General features: G+C 47.0%; 1 protein-coding gene and 1 pseudogene across 2 annotated transcripts in view; one reads left to right on the top strand and one right to left on the bottom strand.

The window, feature by feature from the left end:
* Nucleotides 1-15500, bottom strand: part of CFLAR (CASP8 and FADD like apoptosis regulator) — a 42499-nt gene extending 26999 nt beyond the window's left edge. Inside the window, exons 1-3 of one of the 2 annotated variants that reach the window (XM_055123095.1) lie at nucleotides 14985-15500; nucleotides 4393-4805; nucleotides 1412-1517 (exon numbers count right to left, since the gene is read on the bottom strand). In XM_055123095.1, the coding sequence (XP_054979070.1) occupies nucleotides 1412-1517; nucleotides 4393-4673 (387 nt within the window). In that variant the 5' untranslated portion in view covers nucleotides 4674-4805; nucleotides 14985-15500. Of the gene's footprint in view, nucleotides 1-1411; nucleotides 1518-4392; nucleotides 4806-12562; nucleotides 13204-14984 lie in introns of those variants that run through there. The other variant, XM_055123096.1, reaches the window with a different exon arrangement.
* Nucleotides 9165-12481, top strand: LOC101541571 (40S ribosomal protein S18-like; annotated as a pseudogene).
* Nucleotides 15501-22340: the final 6840 nt, after the last annotated feature.

The raw sequence follows: 22340 nt of genomic DNA, 5'->3' as shown, positions 1-22340 counted from the left end.
CACCAGAGACTGGCCCACATCCAAAAAAACAAAAGCAACTGGTATTGGCATGGTTGTGGGGAGAAAGGGACTCTCCTTCACTGCTGGTGGGAATGCCAACTGGTTCAGCCCTTTTGGAAAACAATATGGATGACTCTCAAAAAATTAGAAATTAAGCTCCCATTTGACCCAGCAATACCACTCCTGGGAATATATCCTGGAGAGGCAAAAAGGTATAGTAGAAATGACATCTGCATTTCTATGTTCATTGCAGCACTGTTTACAATACCCAAAATCTGGAAAAAACTGGAGTGCCCAAAAACAGATGACTGGTTAAGGAAACTTTGGTACATCTACACAATGGAATATTATGTAGCTGTTAGAAAAGACGAAGTCATGATATTTGCATATAAGTGGATCAACATGGAAAGTATCATGTTGAGTGAAATGAGTCAGCAAGAAAGAGACAGACATAGAAAGATCGCACTCATATGTGGATTATAAAGTAGCAGAATGGAACACTAACACCCAAGAGTAGTAGAGATAAGAACCAGGAGGTCTGCCCCACAGCTCAGAAACTGGCCTCACATGCTGGGGGAAAAGGCAGCAGAGATAGAGAAGGGAACATCCAGTAGAGAATACTGGGAGGACCCACTCGGGTTGAAAGCTGCGTACAAAAGTAGACTATAGACCGAACATAATGGCCACTCAATACCTCTATTGCAAACAACAACATACAACAGGAGAGAGAACAAAAGGGAATGCCCTGTCGCAGAGGCAGGATGGGGTGGTGGGGGTTATGATGGTGGTGGTGGGAGGGATACTGAGATCATTGGTGGAGGAGAATGGGCACTGGTGGAGGGATGTAAACTAAATACAGACATGAACATTCATAAGTTTGTAACTGTACCCAACGGTGATTCACTAATAAAAATTAAAAAAAAAAAACTTTCATAGCAATCACAACCTCCCCTAATTGATCTCTGTTTTTTGTTAGTTAGTTTTGTTTGGGGCCACAGCCAGCCATGCTCATGGGCTATTCCTGGCTCTGTCCCAGGAATGACCCCTGGTGGTGCTCAGGGTGACTATATGTAGAGCCTGGATTGGAACCAGGGTTGGCTAAAGCAGCTGCCATGAAGGACAAGTTTCTGACCACCTCTCCTATTTCTCCAGTCTCCTACTCCCACCCCAGAGTCTCAAGTTCTGTTACATCCTGGGTGCAAGATCCAAGAACTCCACCTACAGCTCCGTCTACAGGCTGCCCAGTGACTCCATTCTGACCATGAGCAAGCAAAGGTCAGAGATGGAAGTGGACAAATGTTTCCCACCTTTTGTGGGAATGACAATCCCCCAATGACCTGACAGACCAGGGAGAAACACTGACACATAAACCCAACCTCAGAAACCAGGAACCAAGAAAAAGAAAACTCACCTTCTTGTTGGACATCTTGCCTCGGCACAGATGGTCCTTCAGGAGGAAAATTAATGAGGATACATCAGAGTTGTCCAAACACTCGCCAATCTCACTCATTAGCACCCTGTAAACCAGACAAGTTTCATCAGTGAATTCAAACACCAGTCCTCACGGGATGCCAAGACCTATGTCTCCTCCCTGCTGAGAATTAAAGCATGCCCCCATTGAATGTGCCCCCCGCCATGAAACAGAAAGTCAAGGTCACCCCCCAGGAAGAGCTCTAAAGGCAACTCAAAAAAGGAACTTGTCCTTTCCCCAGATTTCAAAAGGAAAACTAAAACTTCCCTCAAAAGTCCCCCAGGTCCCCCAGAAGTTATAATGAAATACTTGAGGGACCTAAATGACTAAGACGAAGGAACAAAAAGAAAAAAGAAAAATTTAAATAATCTTGCCTTTACTGTTTAACAAGGTTCCAGAAAATGCTGGTGCAGCTGATCCCGGGGCCATACTTTGAGTCACAAGATCCTAAGGCAAAGTAACAAACACGTGGGGTTTCCTGGCTTCATTCCTCACTACAAGGGCAAAAGACCCCTGGGGCCTGGGGCTAGTGACCAGGGACGCCTTTGCCTAGAAGGCTGTGCCTGCTACCTGCAGAGCCACCACAACATGCTGTCAGGGCCACCTCCCAGGCCTAGACATTTGGATTCTTCAGGATGGAATCGTCTTTGTTCATTTTGTTGTAGGCTAGTGCTTACCAAGCACCTGGCATCTGTCTATCCCCAATAATGCCAACTAAGGTGGAAAATAAATGAATCTGGCACATCCCGGTGCTGAGGAAGTGCTGCTTCTGTATCCCAGAACAAGGAGAGAGAGTACCCTAACGCTTCCAAAACCCAGTCAGTGCCTCAGAAAGAGTTTAGGAAGATCCCTGGCATTCCATGGCAGGTGGAGAGGTAGGAGGTAAGCAAGAAAAATAAAACAAACAATAATTTGTAGCGTGCCTCTTGCTTGCTTGCTTTTGTTTTTGTCTTTTTAATGGCAGTACTTAGGGACTAGTGCCACCAGGGCCACACTTAGCAAATGCTTGGGGGCCCGCAGGGCAGCTCACAGTGAGATGCCAGGAATCAAACTCAGGGTCTCACACACACTAGACATGCACTCTACCACTTGAGCCTAAACGATTTCAGAGTTTAAGATGCATTTCACAGGGCCAGCACAATTGTACAGCAGGTAGGATAATTACTTTGGATGCGGCAGGCCAGAGTTCAATCGTGGCATTCCATATGGTCCCCTGAGCACCAGTCAGGAGTAACCCTTGAGCACAGGGGCAGGAGTAAGACCTGAACACCACTGAGTGTGGCCCAATTTTTTTTTAAGGGATCGTTTACAGTAAATTAACTGATCCTCAACAAACTACTAAAATAAGGTAGGGGCTGGAGCGATAGCACAGCGGGTAGGGTGTTTGCCTTGCACGCGGCCAACCCGGGTTCGATTCCCAGCATCCCATATGTTCCCCTGAGCACCACCAGGAGTGATTCCTGAGTGCAGACCCAGGAGTGATCCCTGTGCATCGCCAGGTGTGACCCAAAAAGCAAATACATATATATGTATATATATATATATATATATATAATATATAATAAGTAGGAGAGTACTGACCAGTGCTAGTGGCCCATCTATCTGTGTAACTGATACTTCTGAGGTTTAAAACAGGAGTTTAGACCCCAAGACCCAAATGTTTTTGTAGTCCTGTTCTACTTTGAACTCTCTTTAATAATACAGTTTTCAATATTAGCCATCACCTCCAAATAGTTATCAACATAACTAATAGCCAGTGGTCTGGAGGGAAATGAACTACTGATTTAGATTATAAATTCTTCACTTCCCCCAAGACAGTCTTTCACCCTGAACCACCTATAGTACAATGAAAACATGAGGCAGGAATAATCCCAATGCTATCTTAGCTAAAAGGGAAAGGGACCCCAAGGGTGGTGCTTAAAAGAGATATTCAAGCTGGAGATGTCGCCCAGCAGAAAAGAATCTGCCTTTGCCTTGTATGTGTGAGGCCCTATATATGTGAGGCCCTGGGTTAGATCACAGTTACTTAAAAAAAAAAAAATCTGAACTTCCAGAACTTCCTAGGCAGGAAAAAGGTAGACAAAGATTCAGAAGGAAATTCTGAAAGCCAGTAAGATCTATCAGAATTGTTATTTTCTTTCTTAAAGAAAATTGCTGGGGTCTGACATCATAGAAAATCAGCTAGCACAAACCACTGAAGATCTCCCTGTCAGAACCCAGCAAGGGTTACTGACTCTCAATCATCCTTATTGTTCTTACTTTATCCATCAGGCTAACACATACCCACCCATTTCTTCTACTCTCACTATAATTTTCTATCCAGTTGCTTTAAACAAACAAGTTCTAAGAATCCAGAAGGCAAGGAGCTGGCGTAAAGGGCTGGAGCATATGCTCTGTAGTAGGAGCCCCAGGTTCAATGCCAAGCACTGCATGGTTCCCTGCCCTTCCCCAGAGCTGCCAGGTATGGCCCAAAAGTAGAGAAAGAGAGAGAGGGAGAGAGAAAGAGGGAGAAAGAGAAAGACAAGTGAAGAGAGAGAGAAAAGTGAAGAGAAAGATAAAAAGAGAAAGAGAAATAAACGGAGAAAGAGAAAAAGAGAATCTAAAGAGGTCAAAGCTATCAAAGCTAGGATGTATTATATTGGAGCTGTATCAGTGGGTCGAGAAAGAAAAGAAAGAAAAATGCCACTTTTCTTACTGTTCTCCTATTTTTTTTTTCTTCTGTTTCCTTGGACCATACTTGGTGGTGCTCAGGGATTACTCTCGGCTCTATACTTGGGCATCCCTCCAGTGGAGCACCCTGCACTGCTGGGGATCAAGTCAGAGCCTTGAGCATGCTACACAAACACACTCTCCACTAATCACTCAGCACTCCAGGACAGCTCCGAGCACTAGCTAGAGTTCAAAACTGCAGGCTGAATTACCTATAGTCGGAAACAAGGGGAGGGTGCACAGTCAGGTGGTCTTCCACTGCTTTCCTGTCCATCTTCAAGATCCTCTTGATCAGGTCAATCCGCCTCACTCTGTAGAGCAGCTCTGCCAAGTCCACATCAGACAGCTTCCCTCTCTCACTCAAAATATCCAAAAGATTTTTGACATCAGGTGGAGCTACATCCGCAGCAACATCGCGGCATAAGAAAAGCATCACCTCCTTATCCTCATCGTCAAGGGCCTCCTCCACTTGGTGGATGACCTCAGCAGTCATGGCTCACTGACGGCTGTCACGTCCAGGGGCGCTCAGGATGCAAGTCCATGCGTCAATCAACAGGCAGAGCTCCTGACTTCTATTCTGCTGGCATTCTTCGTGTCTTTCAGAAATCTTTGCGATGGAGACATTCTGTGGGTAAGTGGAGTAGTATTTAAATCCTCTTATCAAAATAATGAATGCCTCGCATTCAAAAGACTGACACTCTTTCTGTCCAATCTTGATAACTGAATACGTGAAATTCTGCACAGTTGGGTCTATTGTAAGGGATCCCCAGCAGACAAAGTAATTTCCAAACCAAGTCAGCCGAAGATGATGCACGTTAAAGGAAATGACACCAGAGACATTCTCTCCCAAAAATTCCATGTGGTTTTTCAGAATATCAAGTAAATATATGAGAAAACCAGGAACTAAATAATGACTAAATGGGAAAAGAAAGTCACTGACTGCAGACACAAAAGGGTCGAATGACTAAGCAGGTGAGAAGCAGGGAAGATACACTCAAACTTGATGATCTCACCCAGACAGGCTTGAAGTAAGGGCAAGATACATCTCTATCTCTATCCCACCTCTTTTACCCCGCCCAGTTGTTTTAATGGGTTTTTAGGAGGAGTAAGGGGGGATTTGGGCCATACCCCCAAGTTATCAGGAATCAGTCCTGGTGGGACTTAGGGGTTGGGGATGGATCATATACAGTGAATCATATCCTGGACCTAACCGGGGTAGGCCAGATGCAAGGTCAGTGCCTTCCTTACGTATCCCTGCACTACCTCTCTAGCCCCAGTGGCTTGAAATTCACATGAAATTCACATGAAACCTAAGCAGCCCTTCATTCAAAGCAGGAGGCCCTTTTCAGTTTTTCACAAAACCTCATAAGAGGCCAGTGTTGGGACCAGTTGTTGTTTTTTAAGTGAATCACCATGAATTAGTTATAGTTATTCATGATTGACTGTCAAGTGTTTCAACACCAGCCACTTCACCAGTGTCCCTAGTTTTACTCCCGCCACTCAACTTAACTCTTGGCAGGCACTATTTTTATTTTCTTCTTCTTTTTTTTTTTTTTGGTTGTTTCCCTTTTAAGAACTATGATTTACCCAATTATTACTGACAGAATATCATGCGTGTCACTCTACCTCCTTTCAGCACCCAGTCCTGGTCCAGAGTGACCACTTCCCTCATTGTCTTAGGGTAGTAGTTCCTTCCCTGATGATCTGCCTCTCCCAATCCCCTCCACCCCCCACCCAATGGAAAGTTTCCTACTCAGGACCAGTTCCTCCTACGGTTTCACTTCCATGGCCTTAGGCATTAGTTATTTCCCTGTTGTTTTTTTTATACATGAGTGAAATCATTCTGTGAGAGTCTTATCTCCTTGCTAGACCCTGAACCTCTTAGAAATGCCTGAGCCCTGACTCTCAATGTAGCTGCAGAGAAACAAATTTCTCCCTCAAACTCAGGAGGTATCAGGGAGGGAGAATGTGATACCAGATAAGAATTTTTTGAAAAAACATTGTTAGCTTAGCTCATTTCTTCCAAACACTATATCCAAGATTGCTTTCTGACAGTCACGCACATTCAGTAGGAGAACTGGCATGCTGTCTCTCCTCTGTACAAACGGAGGGACGGATTGGCAGCAAAATCCCAATTACTCAGTGAAAGCATCTGGCATAATCAGAGAAAAGAGCAGAAGGAAAACTACAGATCCTGTGTGAGCCACGCCAAGCAGATATAAAATATCAGTGTGTGTATGTGAGGTAGCGTGGAGATGTAATTGTTGCTAGGGGACACAGGAGCTTCAAAGAAAGGGGAACATGGGGTATAGCTGTCCGTGCAGCTACAAAATCTAAGAACAAGGAGACTAACATGCAATCTAGGGCTGACGGCTCAAAGATATGCATGCAGCGGATAAGCAGGGAAATCCTGTGACAGCAATCATCCACGCGGATCACAGACTGATGGTCAGATGACAAAGTTTATTAGGAGAGGCAGAGGTTAAATAGAAGCTGAGGGAATGTGCCTACGTGCACTACCTGCACTACCGAGCAGATGGTGGAGGGAGGTGGGTATTGTTATGACTAGGAAGAAGCTGCTGGAGCTCTGCCCTTGAAATTCAATGGGGCAAGGTTGAAGTACTGCTGACACCCAAAGATGTCTGCTTCCCACTTCTCAAGCCAGTGGCTGCTAGCAAATCAAGGCTAATTAATCTATGTTATTCTTAGAGAATGGACTGCAGTGATAGCACAGCCAGTAGGGCATTTGCCTTGCTCGTAGCCGACCCAGGTTCGATTCCTCTGTCCCTCTTGAAGAGCCCGGCAAGCTACCAAGAGTATCCCGCCCGCACAGCAGAACCTGGCAAGCTACCCATGGCATATTCAATATGCCAAAAACAGTAACAAGTCTCACAATGGAGACGTTACTGGTGCCCACTCGAGCAAATCGATGAACAACGGGATGACAGTGCTATTATATTGGTTATCCTTAGAGAATGTCAGGTTGCCTGGCAATAGTCTGTTTCCCTGAGAAGTTGGGACCCAAGACACTCCATACAGGCCCAGCAATCTCTAGTGGTCAAGAGGTCATGCCCAGAAGAACTCCAACAACAGGGGTCCTAGGAGATGGGTCAAAGGACTAGTGCACACACTTTGTATGTCGGATTCCCCAGGTTTAATCGCCAACACCACATGGTCCCTTAAGCACCACAGAAACCCCCAAGCAATGCACTGGGAGTGGTCGAATACCCCCTGATGTGGTCTAAAAAAACAAAAACAAAAAAATAAAACAAAAACAAAAAAACAAAACAGAAAAGGAGATATAGGGAACTATGGATATGAAAGGCTTCTGATCCAAATAATCACTACACCAGAAGTGAGTCAGAAGGAGAGGGACAGACACAGAATGATCTCTTATACGTGGGACTTAAGGATACAGAGTAAGGGAGCAACAAATGGCCAACAGGACTGAAAACCTGAGTTTATGGTCTGGGGCACTTGGTGGAGGAAAGCGGGTACTCTGGTGATGGGTGCGATGCTGGAATGACGTACACATGAACCAGTATTAACATATTGTGAATCACAGGGACTGGAGAGATTGTACAGATAGGATGCTTGCCGTGCACACGCCCGACCCATGTTCCATCCCTGGCACTCCATACGGTTAAGCCCTGCCAGGAGGATCTCTGCATGCAGAGGCAGGGGTAAGCCCTGAGCACAGCTGGATGTGGCTTGAAAACCAACCAGCCGCCCCCCGCCAGCCCCCCCACTCTGTTGCCCTAAGCTTCTGAAAACCATTTACTGGTTCAGTTAACAAGAACTATAAAGAAAAAAATACAAGTGCGTAGTAGGGGGAAAACCAGAATATAGAATCTATTTTTCGAAACTCTATTTTGAATGTGGTACTGAAGATCAGAGGTTACAGAGGTTTCGAGGTGAGGGAGGAAGTGGAAAGTGGGGGAGGAATAAAGGGAGACAGAGACAGAGGCAGAAAGAACCCTTATAACATAAACCTTTAGACATATCCCCTAAATTACACTCCAAGTTGGGTCAGATTTCAATATTCCATTCAACACGGTAGAAAGGGGGGTCAGGCAAAAGGTTCAAGGGCCTCCACTTAGACGCCATCCTGTCTCCCTCCTCTCCCCGCCTCTCTATCACTGTTTCACCTCACTAGGGGAGGAACAAAGAGGCTATCAAAGGAGGAAACCGAGTACAATTGTTTTCTTGCTCCTCCAAATGAGGAGGCCACTCCTCCAAATGAATGCTTTGTAATTAGCTAACAAATCAACAGACAAGTCAATCTCCTGTGGTTTCCCAACATTTTTGTGGAATTCCCCTTTACTCTCCGCCAGAGAACATGACAGAGAGCATGCTCGGGAGATGACTTGGCTTCCTCTGGTCTTCCCAGACACAAAGTGTTCTTTACATAACCAGGGAGAGCTGAGAGCAAAGTTCAGTTTCAGTTTCATTTCTTTTTTTTTTTTTTTTGCTTTTTGGGTCACACCCAGCGATGCTCAGGGGTTACTCCTGGCTTTGCACTCAGGAACTACCCCTGGCAGTGCTTGGGGGACCATATGGGATGCCGGGGATAGAACCCTGGTCGGCCGCATGCAAGGCAAATGCCCCACCCGCTGTGCTATCACTCCGGCTCCTCAGTTTCATTTCTTGAGAAAGACTCCTCGCCACATTGCCAACTATTTTTCAAAATCCCACACTAGGTGAGCGTAAATCTCCAGTGAGTTTCCACACTAGCCAGGGTGTCAGGAGCCTCTCCCGAGAGCAGACACCAAAACCGCTCTAGCCCAACAGAAAGCTCCAGTAGAGTAGCTATTTCCAAGAGAGGAGCATTTAATGTTGGTTCTCAAAATGCAGGGCCTCTCAGCTGGGCTAACAGGGCTAAGAATTCCAGAATGATGTGTCACAAGTCCAGGCAGTATCCGGGAGTAACTGCGAGGAGCACTAAGTTAAGAACACAGGCACGGGAGGCCTATACACCATCACCATGTACCAAGTTATCCCAGAGAAGTTCCAGCAAATGTTGCGAATACTCAATACCAACGTCGATGGGCAGCAGAAAACAGCCTTTGGTGGGCTCATGTGGTGTTGAGGAAAGCAGACACTGGCTTCACCAAGAGGGCAGAAGAGCCCAGTGAAGATGAGGTGGCGTGTGTGATCACCGTTATGCAGAATCCAAGCCAATATACAATTCCTGACTGGTTCTTGGATAGTTAAGAATGGAAAATACAGTCAGGTTCTGGCCAAAGATCTGGACAACAAGCCCCAGGAAGACTTGGAGCCCTGAAGAAAGATACTGGCCCACAGGAGGTGGGACTTCTGGAGAATTCACATCAGAGGCCAGCATACCAAAACCACAGGGCACTGTGCCCAGACCACAGGTGTGTCCAAGAATCCCATGTGGTCCCCCAAGCACCACCAGGAGTAATTCCTGAGTGTAGATCCAGGAGTAACCCCTGTGCATCGCCGGGTGTGACCCAAAAAGAAAAAAAAAAAACAGGCATGCTCTGTCTGTAATAGTTTATACACGTAAAAAGCAGGGGAGCGGGGAGGGGCTAGAGTGATAGCACAGCGGGTAGGGCGTTTGCCTTGCACGCGGCCGACCCGGGTTTGATTCCCAGCATCCCATATAGTCCCCTGAGCACCACCAGGGGTAACTACTGAGTGCAGGGCCAGGAATAACCCCTGTGCATTGCCAGGTGCGACCCAAAAAGAAAAAAAGAAAAACAAAACTCTTCTCCATTTTGGGACCCAGCCGAAGCATGTTATTGTGTAAAGCTTCCAGGAAAAGCACCAGAAAGGCTTAGTAACTATTTTTACCATTTTCCATATTCTGCATAGAGTTTACTGGCCTTCAGTATTAGCCCTATTAAAGGATAGTAAAATATGCTTAGCTTCTGTTAGACTTCCCAGTCACACAGAATGAAACTCTGCCTCCAAACCATCTGGTCACCAAGGCACATAATGTTCTCTGGAATCAGCAGATAACAGTCAGCATGAATGGTTCCCAATTACCTTGACCTATACAAGAATATACTTTGTTTTATTCCTTGAATTGCATGTTATGAATGCAAGGTCATGCACATCAAGCCATGGTATGAAAATAAATGTAATTTCCTCACCAGCACCAACATAGGAAGCAAGAGAGAGAGGGCTATCTTCCCAGCTGCAGAAAACAGCTTAGTCTTTGTTCTTCACAGGCATGAAGGCCTCTGGATACCCTTTCAAGAGGACATGTATTAATGCTCTTCTTGTGAGGACAATCTCCAAGATAAAATACTTTCCTTCCCAAGGGTTTCATCAAAGGCCTCAAAAGTGTCTCAAGAAACAACCCTAAGAGTTTCACTGTATCACTGTCATTCCGTTGATCGATTTGCTCGAGCAGGCGCCAGTAACGTCTCCATTCATCCTAGCCCAGAGATTTTAGCAGCCTCTCTTTACTCGTTCTTCCCAGTGGTGCCGCACTGGAGGCTCTTTCAGGGTAAGGGGAATGAGACCCAACATTGTTAAGAGTTTAGTATATTTTAAAAAAAGAGTTTAGTATCAGCTATGTCCCATTAAAATACTTGGCAAGTAATCCCTGACGTCCCTTTATACAAGAGTGGTCTGAATTTAAAATTCAATCTAGGGTGGTGAGGTGATACAGGTGCTTGCACAGAATACAACCAAGCCCAGCTTGATCCAGGGCACAGCATTTGGTTTCTCAAGCATCACCAGGGGTCAGTCCTGAGCAGTCAGGAGAGCAATCCTAGCACTGCTGAGTGTGGCCGCAAATTGCAAATAATGATAATAATAACATAACGTAAAAAGTCTTTTTTTAATTCATTCATATGTACATAGGTCAGAAAAGAAACTATTCCTCTAAACACAGAACAGAGGAGAAAGAAATACAATTCAAGGCATCTGAAATAGCAGATGAATGAAATATAAATTATTGACTCACACATTCTCAAAAACAAGAAAAACATCAATTAAAAAAAAGTCTTTCATCAGAACATTGATGGCAGAGGAGAGTGAAATTATAAGTGAAATGAAAGGCACCAGCTCTGAAATACAATCAGAGAAACAGCACCAAGACAAAAGTAATAAGAGGGGCTAGAGCAATAGCACAGCGGGTAGGGTGTTTGCCTTGCACGCAGCCAACCTGGGTTCAAATCCCAGCATCCCCTATGGTCCCCTGAACACCATCAAGGGTAATTCCTGAGTGCAGAGCCAGGAGTAACCCCTGTGCATCGCCGGTGTGACCCAAAAAGAAAAGAAAAAAAGAAAGAGGAAGAGACATGTCAACTGGCTGGAATGCAAAGGAGGGCAAGTTTCCATCCCCAAAAAGGCATCGTCCTCCCCACTCAATGCTCCCTCCCCGCCACATACACAGCACACCTTGCTCTGCATCAAGCACGGCGGATGTAGGCCAAAAACCAAAATAATAATAATAAAAGAGTTGGGGCCCAGGCAATAGTATAGTAGGTAGGCATTTGGCTTACATGACACTGGGCTAGGTTCAATCCCCAGCACGATAAGGTTTCCTGATTACTGCCAGAAGTAATTCCTGAGTGCAGAGGCAGGAGTAACTCCTGAGCATCACCGTGTGGTCAAAAAAAACAAAGAGAAAAACAATAAGAAAAGAGTAAAATGTTTCCAGGGAGTGGAAGAGTCTGGGTCACATACTCTGTGCTCAGAGCCAGGGGCAGAGCTGGGTATGCTTCCCCACCCACCCCAAACACAGAGAGAGAGGGAAAAGAGGGGAGAGGGGAGAGAGGGAGAGAGAGAATTACAACTGAGCATTAAGTGCAATTCTAAGGGAGAGGGGAGAGGGGAAGAGAGAGAATTACAACTGAGCATTAAATGCAATTCTAAGGGAGAGGGGAGAGAGAGGAAGAGAGAGAATTACAACTGAGCATTAAGTGCAGTTCTAAGGGAGAGAGGAGAGAGGAAGAGAGAATTACAACTGAGCATTAAGTGCAGTTCTAAGGGAGGTGCAGGTAGGGAGCTCATGGATGTGGGCTGTTATGTCTTCAGCTGACTGGGCTGACTGGGGGGAGTGTAAAGTTGCAGTGAGGCACTACAAACAGTGTTTCTTACCTCTAAGTTATAATAAAGCAAGGACTAGCTCTTGCTGTCATTACTCCTGGTCATTACTTCCCATACGATCCTAAGTTCAGTAGGATCATACTAAACTTAAAGCAAAGGAGGCATGACAGTCCACTAACATGAATTAACTGGCCTTCAAGGGTCTACAGAAGAATTAATCAAAAGGAGCCCATTCTGGAGATGACCATGGGGACAAGCTCCAACGAGTCCTAAGAAGCTGGCCAAGCTGTGCAGGGGGCTCAGGACGAGAGAAAAAGACAAAAGAGAGGCAGACGGGGTTCTTCCTCTACTCACACTGGGACATCAGCGGCTCTTCCCTTTGAATTTCGGCGAGAGGGGTGTCAAAGTAGTAACCCTCTAATGGTCCGTTCCACAGGTCTTGCTATACTCCAGACCTGACTAGCAGCTGGCCGAAAGAGCCATCAAGCAGCTTTGGAGGCGCTTCCTCCACGCAGCCCTCCTAGGATTTTCCGCTTGGGATGCTTCGGATTCCAAAACCCTCGACCCCAGCACCACCGAAACTCCACAGGGTGTGCCACGCCGAGCTGTACACGAGGCAAGTCCTCCCTTGTAATAAGCAAAAGGCTTACGAAGCGGAAATTATGGGGCGCCAAGTTTCAGTGGGTGGACCGCCAGGGCGCCCTCGTCCTTATTGTTGACTGTGGAAGGAGAAAGGAAGACCCTCAGCCCCCACCCCCCGGCCGGAGCTCCTGCGTCCAAATCTGCAGCGGGTTTCCGCTTTCAATAGTGCCCCCCACCCTCTCAGAGACCTTGAAAAACAGCCCGGAGGGTTGCGAGTTGAGGTGGGGTTAGGGGGCCCGGAGCGATAGCACAGCGGGTAGGGCTTTTGCCATGCACGCGGCCGACCCGGGTTCGATCCACGGCATCCCATAGGGTCCCCTGAATCCCGCCAGGAGTAATTCCTGAGTGCAGAGCAGGATAACTCCTGGCCACAGCGCGGGGGACCCCTAAAATAAAACAAAACACCTATGAAAAACATTTCAAAACTGCCTTTGAAAGCTGCGTCTTTTGTTGCTATTGGCTGGTGGGTTTGACGTGGGCCACATCCTGTGAGGCGGGGGGGGGCGGGGGGGGCGGGGGCTAGCGCCAGCTCGGTGCCTGGAGATCTCTTCTGGCGGTGCCTGGGCTGGACTCAGCTTCCGGCCCTTTGAGCCATTTCCCCGCCCGGTTGTTGACTGGAGCCAAGTGGGGGGGAGGGGAATAGGCTCCTCCCAGTGAAACTTTCCTGCGACTTTAAAGGAAAATTCCAGAAGAAAAACACCCAAGATTCCGCACCACTTATGGGAAACGGCTTCAGAAGAACTGCTTCCTCCCCGACAACCCCGGGGAGATTTCGAAAGTCAACTCAAAACACCCACGAGCGCTACCGCGATTTGAAAGTTCACTTCCTGTCCCCCTGAGCAAAACATGCACGCAGATCTCCAAGCGCCTTTGTTCCAGGACCTTTGGACTGTGCACATTGAAAGGCGTGTGCAATAGGTTCCACATCCGATCAAGCAGGAACACTGGGAAAGCTTCCTTTGTACACTCCCTGGACTTATTTTCAAGGGTTCCGAAGGAAAGAGGAAAAAAAGGGGGAGAGGGGGAGGGCAGGGGCTGAGCCGAAAACAAGTTCCAGACCTTGGAAGAACCCGAGCGCGCCTTCTGAACTTTCGCAAGGCAAAAAGTTATTGTCCAACTGTCTGAAAGAATCTATTGCACTCCATTGAGAAATAACCCTGACCAAGCCTATTGCGACAGTGTGAAAATGCTGCCGGGCTGCTTCCACCCAGCCCCCGCGCGCTCCGGGGCGCCAACACCAGAATTCTGCTGGTCTCCACTTCACACACCGTCGCAAGTCAGAAACTTGGGGCCGGAGCAGTAATAGTACAGCGGCCACGGCGCTTGCTTGCACGCAACCGACTCCGGGTTCCCCATAGGGTTCCCCCCCTCCCACCACGAGGCCTCCAGGAGTAACCCCCCTGAGCGCATAGCCAAGACAGTAAGCCTTGAGTACTGGCAAGGTGTGGCCCAAAACGGAGGGGGGACGTGAGAAACTTTTGTTTATTTACTTTTTTATTTCCGGTCCCCCTGTGAGCTTACTCCTGGAGTCGGGGCGGAGGCGGGGGTGTTAGGGAAATCAGCTTCTCGCTATGAAACTATCTGTGCCAGGGATCACTCCTGGAGGGGCTTGGAGGCGAGGGGGTCCTATACGGTTGCCGAGCGAGAACCCGGGCTGGCTGCGTGCAAGTTCAACGCCTTCATTAACCCTGTAGGGTCTCTCCAGCCCTGATCGCTTAAGCAACGTTTACGGAACGCAGGGAGGATGGGGGGACAAGGCAGGAAAATTTGCGTCCCAGTTTAAGCACCTCTTGGAACTGCCACGTTGGGTAAGGGATTATTGAGAACCCGCTTACAACTGACCCGGGAGCCCAGGAGGGCGGCAGGCGCGAGAGAGAAGGGGGTGGCAAGTGGGGGTGAAGGACGTGTGCCCCAACCTGCGCCGTACCCACTGAGATAAAGATCTGCAAAACTGAGTCACCAGCCCGAGGGCCCACCCCTTCCCCGGGTCCCTTTCTGGCACCCACAGTGACGGGTCAGTTCTGACAAACGAAGACTCCGGGGGCGGAGAGTCGGGGCAGCGGCCCCGCGGCGAGGCGCCGGGACTCGGTGAAACCAGCCCTGGGGAACCGCAGGGCCCGGCCGGGCCACTTACCGCGCGCGCCCCTGGCCGGGTGCTCCAGCCGCGGCGCCACGTCGGCTCTCCGGGCCCTGGACGCCGCGGGCGAGAGAAACCGAAAGCAGGGGCTTCCGGGGCCGACTCAGCCTTCCCTCCGAACGTCTGAGGGTCTTCACTTTTCCAGGGACCCCCCTCCCCCTAGGCCAGCCCCCGAAAAAGTCCCTTGACGTTTGAGGAATTGCTGGTTAGGAGAAGCGCCGTTTCCTGTGGGTGACAGCCTCAATAGGCTGTGCTGACGCTGTTTGAAGCTGTTCTTCCAGTTAACTGCTTGTTGTTGCCTAACGAGTTTTTCAGTTTGCTCAAGGCTTCAAGGTCAAGCGTCTGGAATGGAGTGGATGCTAGAAAAACAGATTGACTCCGGGATTAGCAACCCGAAAAGATGGGAAACTCAGGTCAAAAAAGAAAGGAAAGGAGAATCTTCTTTGCGGGACCATAAAAAGCTTTTGTTTTGTTTTGTTTCAGGGCCACACCCGGCAGTACTCAGGGCTTACTCCTGGCTCTGAGCTCAGAGAGCACAACTGGCTGGCTGTTTGGCTGGAGGGAGGGCATGGGGGCGGGGTGGGGGCACTATATGGGATGCCAGGGATCCATGGAACCTGAGTCAGACGCTGCAAGGCAAATGCTCGACTCCTCTCTCTGTACCATCTCTCCAGCACCACAGAAAAAGGCTTTTTCTAAGCAAAGTGACATAGGTAGACATGGCAATAGAATTCCTAGGAAGTAGTAAAACCAATAGCACCAACGCTGCAAAGAGCCCACCTTGCAGGAACTAAGGCTTGATAAGACTTCACTTCGGCCCCCACCTCCGCCCCAGAGAACCTCCAGCAGGAAGCAAGGACATGGAAAGCAATTTCAAAGATCATTAACCGCTCCCAACTCTACACCCTTGGCAACCGCCCTAGCAACACTCTTAGCTAGCTAGAAGCCCCACGTGGGACAGCCTGCGGAAAAACCCTGTAAAAGTCAACTTGAACAAAGGAAGCACATGGGTATGCTGCTGGAGCCCACGTGCTGCTTGCACCCACGTGGCCAACCACATGTCTGTGGCTGTGCACGTGGGTCACATGCAGCTCGTCTCCTGAGACGTGTACCGGGATTCTCTGCCATTTGTGAAGTCGATTCCCTCTTGAGTGTGTTACTCTCTGTGTTACTCTCTTTCCCTCCTTCCCTTTCCTTAAAAAATTTCCAAATAAAATCTGTTTTCACTTCACAGCTCATCTACTACTGAAATTCTTTTTCAGTGAGAAAGGGCCAGGAAGTCCTGGGTAAGACCTAGCGCTGGCTTGCTTTTCCTGCAAAAATCAATTCCTCGCTCCAGCCTGAGTCCCCGATGCCCCTAAAAATTGGGTGTTGGGAATTAATTCCCATGCCAGTGAAGTCAAGTGGGCATAGGTATGGCTTGATGGTCACCTGGTGAGACTGGCAGGGCTCTGGCCCGTGCCACACAGGGCCTCGTGGCAGACTTTATCAGTCCTAGCCTTCCCAGCCCAGGAGTGGCAGAGGTGGACCAGGAGAAAGTGGCCGTCTCTCTCCTCTCCGCCTCACATAAGCCATTCCTGGGGGCCCACTGACTTCACAAGCACAATTTTATAAAGGATGGGTTCCAGATTGATGCCCCCAGGGTGGTCAATAAATTCACTCCTGGACTGATCCTCTGAGGCACACAGTGATGGGGCTGCAAATGAAGATATCTGATGAAGGCTCCATACCCCTGTGCTTTTGGAAAATATAAGGGGGACAATTCTCAATATTTTCAAACCATCCCCCGAAAGAATTTCTGGTTTCCATTTCCCTAACGTTGAAGTAGGCAGATAATTTGGGGGGTCCCCATAACAATGAGTATCTGGAAGAAATTATCCAAGAATATCTAAAGCAGTACTCATCAACCGTTTTTTGTATTTACCCATTGGCACTTGCCCTGCATAATGGTTCACAGACTGGCTGTTGTAACTGATGTAGTACGTCAGTGGTTTGCAACATCTGTGGATGGGTACCAGTCTGTGGACCTGCGGTTGATGACCACTGATCTAAAGACAAGATTTTACTGTCACACCAGTTTATAAGTATAGAAATTGGGTCCCCTTTGGAGATACAGAAACAGGCCTGATAAAACTAAAAGGTGCCAGAGGCTGGAGCGATAGAACAGTGGGTAGGTCATTTGCCTTGCACGCAGTTGACCTGGGTTTGATTCCCATCATCCCATATGGTCCCCTCCAGCACTGCCAGGAGTAATTCCTGAGTGCAGAGTCAGGGAGCCAGGAGTAACCCCTGTGCATTGCCGGGTGTGACCCAAAAGGGTGACAGAACTATTTCAGGGAAGGCTATACACAGCCCCCCGCCCCCCCCACACTGCCACAGAGAGGAGAGAGAGAGAGAGAGAGAGAGAGAGAGAGAGAGAGAGAGAGAGAGAGAGAGAGAGAGAGAGAGAGAGAGACCCAGCAGAGGAGACTTCAGCAGAAACAAAAGGCCATAATAAAAACATGAAAGAAGACCTCTAGAAGTTCAAAGTCCTTTTCCCTTGGCAGCCAGCACTTTGGTCACAGATTTTTATCTCTGTAAGGGGCATTATGAAAGAACCTTGGGAAATCAACTTGGCAAAAGCCAGGAGTACACATTCCATTTTGAAATCACCTGCATCGGCACTTAGAATGTGTCTTTCTTTTCTTTTACTTTATAAGGTATCCCCTTTTCTCTCTCTTCTCGCCTATTTCCTAAGTAAAACTATTTTACTTCACTGTTAGTCTCTTCCGGAGAGTCTTCTGTGCGGAACCAGGGAACCTGGATGGCGGTCAGGACTGGCTTTCCTTTTCCCACTAAGAGCACTCTCGCTCCAGCCAGATGGCACTAAAAACTTTAGGCAGTAGAGCCCAGCTCCTTAGTCACATATGCCGTGGACCTCATGTGCAGCTTGACAACTGCCTCTTGGGCTGCTGGGATGCTTGTATCCATCCTGCACATGTGCTCATGGCAGACTCCAGTCCCAAACTAGCTCTATCCCCCATCCCCGCCCCCCAATAACACCCCTTGCAGGCACTTTCCTGGAGGACTGAGTTCTTCAGGAAAAGGTTGGGTACTGTGGGCAGGAAGTATCCCTCACTCTCTGAGTTCTGCCACCTCCCTACATCTCCCATCTACATCAATTTCTTTGGGCTGACTTCACTGCTAGGATTTGTCAGCAAGGTAAGGGCATCATAATAAATAGAAAATGAGAAGACACTTTGTTTCATTTATTCCTGATCACAACCACTTGTGATGTTCTAAATGCTTTCTCTTGAAATAAATGTGAGCAGAGAGTTAGTAACTTTGGTCCCTCCTTGGGGCCTGAGAGATAGTACAGCTGGTAAGGCACTTGCCTTACATGAAGCTGACCTGAGTTTAATCTCCAAATCCCATCTGGTCCCCTGAGCATCACCAGGAGAGATGCCTGAGTGCAGAGCCAAGAGTAACCCCTGAGAATTTTTAGGTGTGATCCAAAACAAACCAAAAGCTTTCTCAATCCCCTCCCACCCCTGCCACTTTTACATTCTATAAACTCCCTCCACTTTGTGCATGTATTTGTAGAGCATTTCAACTTCTAGGCAGAATGCCATTCCATTCAAGAATACTTTAATACTGTCACTTAAACTCGAGATGTATGGGTTGTGTTTCAGTGCTGGGGGTCTCATACATGCATGTATGTGCTTTAACCGCTGAAGCACACCCCTAGCCCAAGTTTTACTTTTAAAACTTGCTGAGCTGCTACCTAGAACATCCTGAGGCTAAGTCCTGGATGTGTAGACCGAGACATGAAAGATACCTTCTTTTAGCCAGCTGCACACTCATGGATCAGACTCTAACTTGGGCTGAGAAAACCAAGGTCTTGATCACCCTCATCCTAGGACCTGAAGTAGCAGTCCAAGGTGGAAGGAACAAGCCAGACAAGCCAGAGAAGATTTCAGGCTGTGATCCTCTCTTGCACCCCTCTGAAAAAAAGCAAGAAGCTGATTGCTCCACCCCCCAGTTCCAAGGTCTCTCTCAGTGGTTATGGGTGGACAATAATAAAACAAGATGTTCCAGGGGCTGGAGAGATAGTACAGTAGGAAGGGCACTTGTGCCTTGCACGTGCCTGACCCAGGTTCAATTTCTAGATACTCAATATAGTTCCCCAAGCCCTACTAGGAGTGATCCCTGAGCACAGAGCCAGGAATAAACCTTGAGTACTGACTGGGTGTGGTACAAAATCAACAAGAACAGGATGCTCTAAATTTTTTCTTGGAGGAACTGATTGCTTTTGCAAAGAAACGTGGAAAACTTCCAGGCAAAAAAAATCTCTCAAAACCCTGGAGTTTGGGGCTGGAGCAATAGCACAGCGGGTAGGGCATTTGCCTTGCATGCGACCAACCTGGGTTCGATTCCCAGCATCCCATATGTTACCCTGAGCACCGCCAGGGATAATTCCTGAGTGCAGAGCCAGGAGTAACCCCTGTGCATCGCCAGGTGTGACCCAAAAAGAAAAAAAAATCTGGAGTATGCTAGGCAGTTTAAGCGAAGATTCAGGATTGGGACTCACTCACTGGTAGGCTCATTAGTTTGTAGGGAAATACCAGAAAGAAACAAAGCCAAAAGGGAACAGCTCTCCTGGGGTAAGAACAAATATTAGACACTTATCTCATATATTATTCTTTCACAGGGACCAGAATTTGGTTGGCTTGTTTGTAGAGTATATAAATATACCCTTGGGCATTGTTGAAAATAATAGCGCATTTTGTCAGCAAACTGGTGAAGTTTGCTGGCTGGGTTTAGTGAGGGAATGAGAGAAAGAAGAACACCGCCAAACCAACTGTAATCCCAGGATGATGATATAAGAAATTTAAGGGAGGAGAAAGAAAGGAATAAATTTAACCCAAGTAATCAAACCAGTCACCAAACAAATTAGCAAATAATAATGATAAACAGGAAGGGGACGATGGGAAGAAACATGACTTAATTATAAGACAGGGTAAATGAACCTTTTTTTCCCTCCTACCTTTTCTGTTTTGGTTTTTTTGGGGGCTATTCCAAGCAGTTTTCAGGGACTACTACGGGTTCGCTCATGATGTTGCTGAGGGGACAATGAAGTATCAAGCATTAAGCCTAGGCTTCCTATATGTTAAACACAAACATATAGGAATTTAGTTTTCAGACCACTAAATTAGCAGTCTGGCCTTCTCCTACTCTTAAATTCTTTTCTTTCTTTCTTTTTTATTTTTTTTTTGGGTGGGGGCGTCACACCCAGTGATTTACTCCTGACTCATTCCTGGCAGAGCCTGGGAAGCATATGTGGTACCATGAATTGGGCTGGGATAGGCTGCATGTAAGACAAGCACCTTAACCCCTGTAACACTTCCTTAGCCCCTCTTAATTTATTTTATAATTAATTATATAAAATAATAAAATGCATTTTTATGCCACGTGGAAAATGTTATAATAGGAAGCAGAACAACAGTAAAGCAGGTAGGGCATTTGCCTTGCATGCAACTGAGCTGGGTTCGATCCCTGGCATCCCATATGGTTCTCTGAGCACTGCCAGGAGTAATTTCTGAGTCCAGAGCCAGGAGTAACACCTGAGCAGCACCAAGTGTGACCCCAGAACAAAAACAAACAAAATGTTATATAGAAATAAACATATGTGAAACACACTAAAACTTGCACAAAGAAGGTGACTGGGAAAAAAAAAAAAACTATTTTTCCCAGGAGATAAAGTGCTTGCTTGCTATGACCAACCCCATCTTTTTCTTGTTATATTTTTTTGTTTTGGGTCATACCCAGCGTTACTAAGGGGTTACTCCTTATTTTGTGCTCCTGGAAATCTCAGGGGATCTCATGAGATGCCAGGGATTGAACCTAGGTGAACCAAGTGCAAGGCAAGCACCCTACCCACTATACTATCTCTCTGGTTCCCACCCCCCTTTCCATCTGCAACACTGCATATAGTCCCCTAAGCACTGTCAGGGGTCACTCCTGAGCACCAAGTCAGCAATAGCTCCTTTGTACCACTGAGGTGGCTCCAAAATTCCCAAAAATGATAACAAATGGTAGCACTGTCATCCCGTTGGTCATAGATTTGCTCAAGCAGGCACCAGTAACATCTCCATTATGAGACTTGTTACTGTTTTTGGCATATTGAATATGTCACGGGTAGCTTGCCAGGCTAAGTTGTTTTACAACCAAATTGTTGGGTAGGTAACATTAGTTGACAAAATTATACATATATACCACTAAGGGAAAAAGAGACTTGAGCTATGTAAAAAAAAAAAAAAATTCACTGAAACTAACTAGTATAAATCCAAAGCCGTTTCTGATAAATTAAGATAAAGTACTGTGTCCTTGACATGTGGTCTGAGCTTCCTCATTCCACCAGTCCCACCCCTTTTTTCCACCTCTTCCTTTCTTAGAACTGGGTGGAGTTTCCCTGTGATAATGCAACTCATGTTTTTACTGGCTTGACATATGTATAAATATTTTATTTATAATAATGTACTATGCCAAAACCAGTAACAATGATGGGCCTCATTCCCCTGACCCTGAAAGAACCTCGTCCTGAAAGAAGAACGAGTAAAGACAGGCTCCTAAAATTTCAGGGCTAGGACAAATGGAGATGTTAATGAGACTGCTTGGGAAAATCGACAATCAACGAGATGATGATGATGATGATATACTATGACCAAGTATATTTTTCCCAGGAGTGCATAAGTGTTTTAATTCCTGCGAAATTAATTAATGCAATGCTTTCAATCACTAAAAAAATAAAATTCACGTGTTTCATTGAAATAGACATATAAGAGGCATCTGACAAACTGATCATCCCTTTTATCATAGGGGAGGGAAGGAGAGAGGAGAACGCTGCAACAGCAGTAGAGGGAAGTGGAAACTGGGGGAGGAAGCAGGGCTGTGCTGTGTCATGAAGGAAATCCTGTAAGTATTCTATCAAAAGAGTGTGTGTCATAAAGGGAGACTGTGGGTATAATGAAACTGAGGACATTTATGGAGGGAAGGAGACACTGGTGAGTGGCTTGATGTTGGAATGCCTGAAACTCGATCATGAATAACTATAAATCATGGTGCCTGATTAAAATTTTTTTTTTTTTTTTTTTTTTGCTTTTTGGGTCACACCTGGCGATGCACAGGGGTTACTCCCGGCTCTGCACTCAGAAATTACCCCTGGCGGTGCTCAGGGGACCATATGGGATGCTGGGATTTGAACCCGGGTCGGCCGCGTGCAAGGCAAACGCCCTACCCGCTGTGCTATCGCTCCAGCCCCCTAAAACAATATTTTTTAAAGAAAAAACATTATTTCCTAAAAGTACTCAATAA

This window comes from Sorex araneus, chromosome X (assembly GCF_027595985.1).
Source record: "Sorex araneus isolate mSorAra2 chromosome X, mSorAra2.pri, whole genome shotgun sequence".
Lineage (NCBI taxonomy): Eukaryota > Metazoa > Chordata > Mammalia > Eulipotyphla > Soricidae > Sorex > Sorex araneus.
This window is presented reverse-complemented; position numbering and strand designations above follow the sequence as displayed.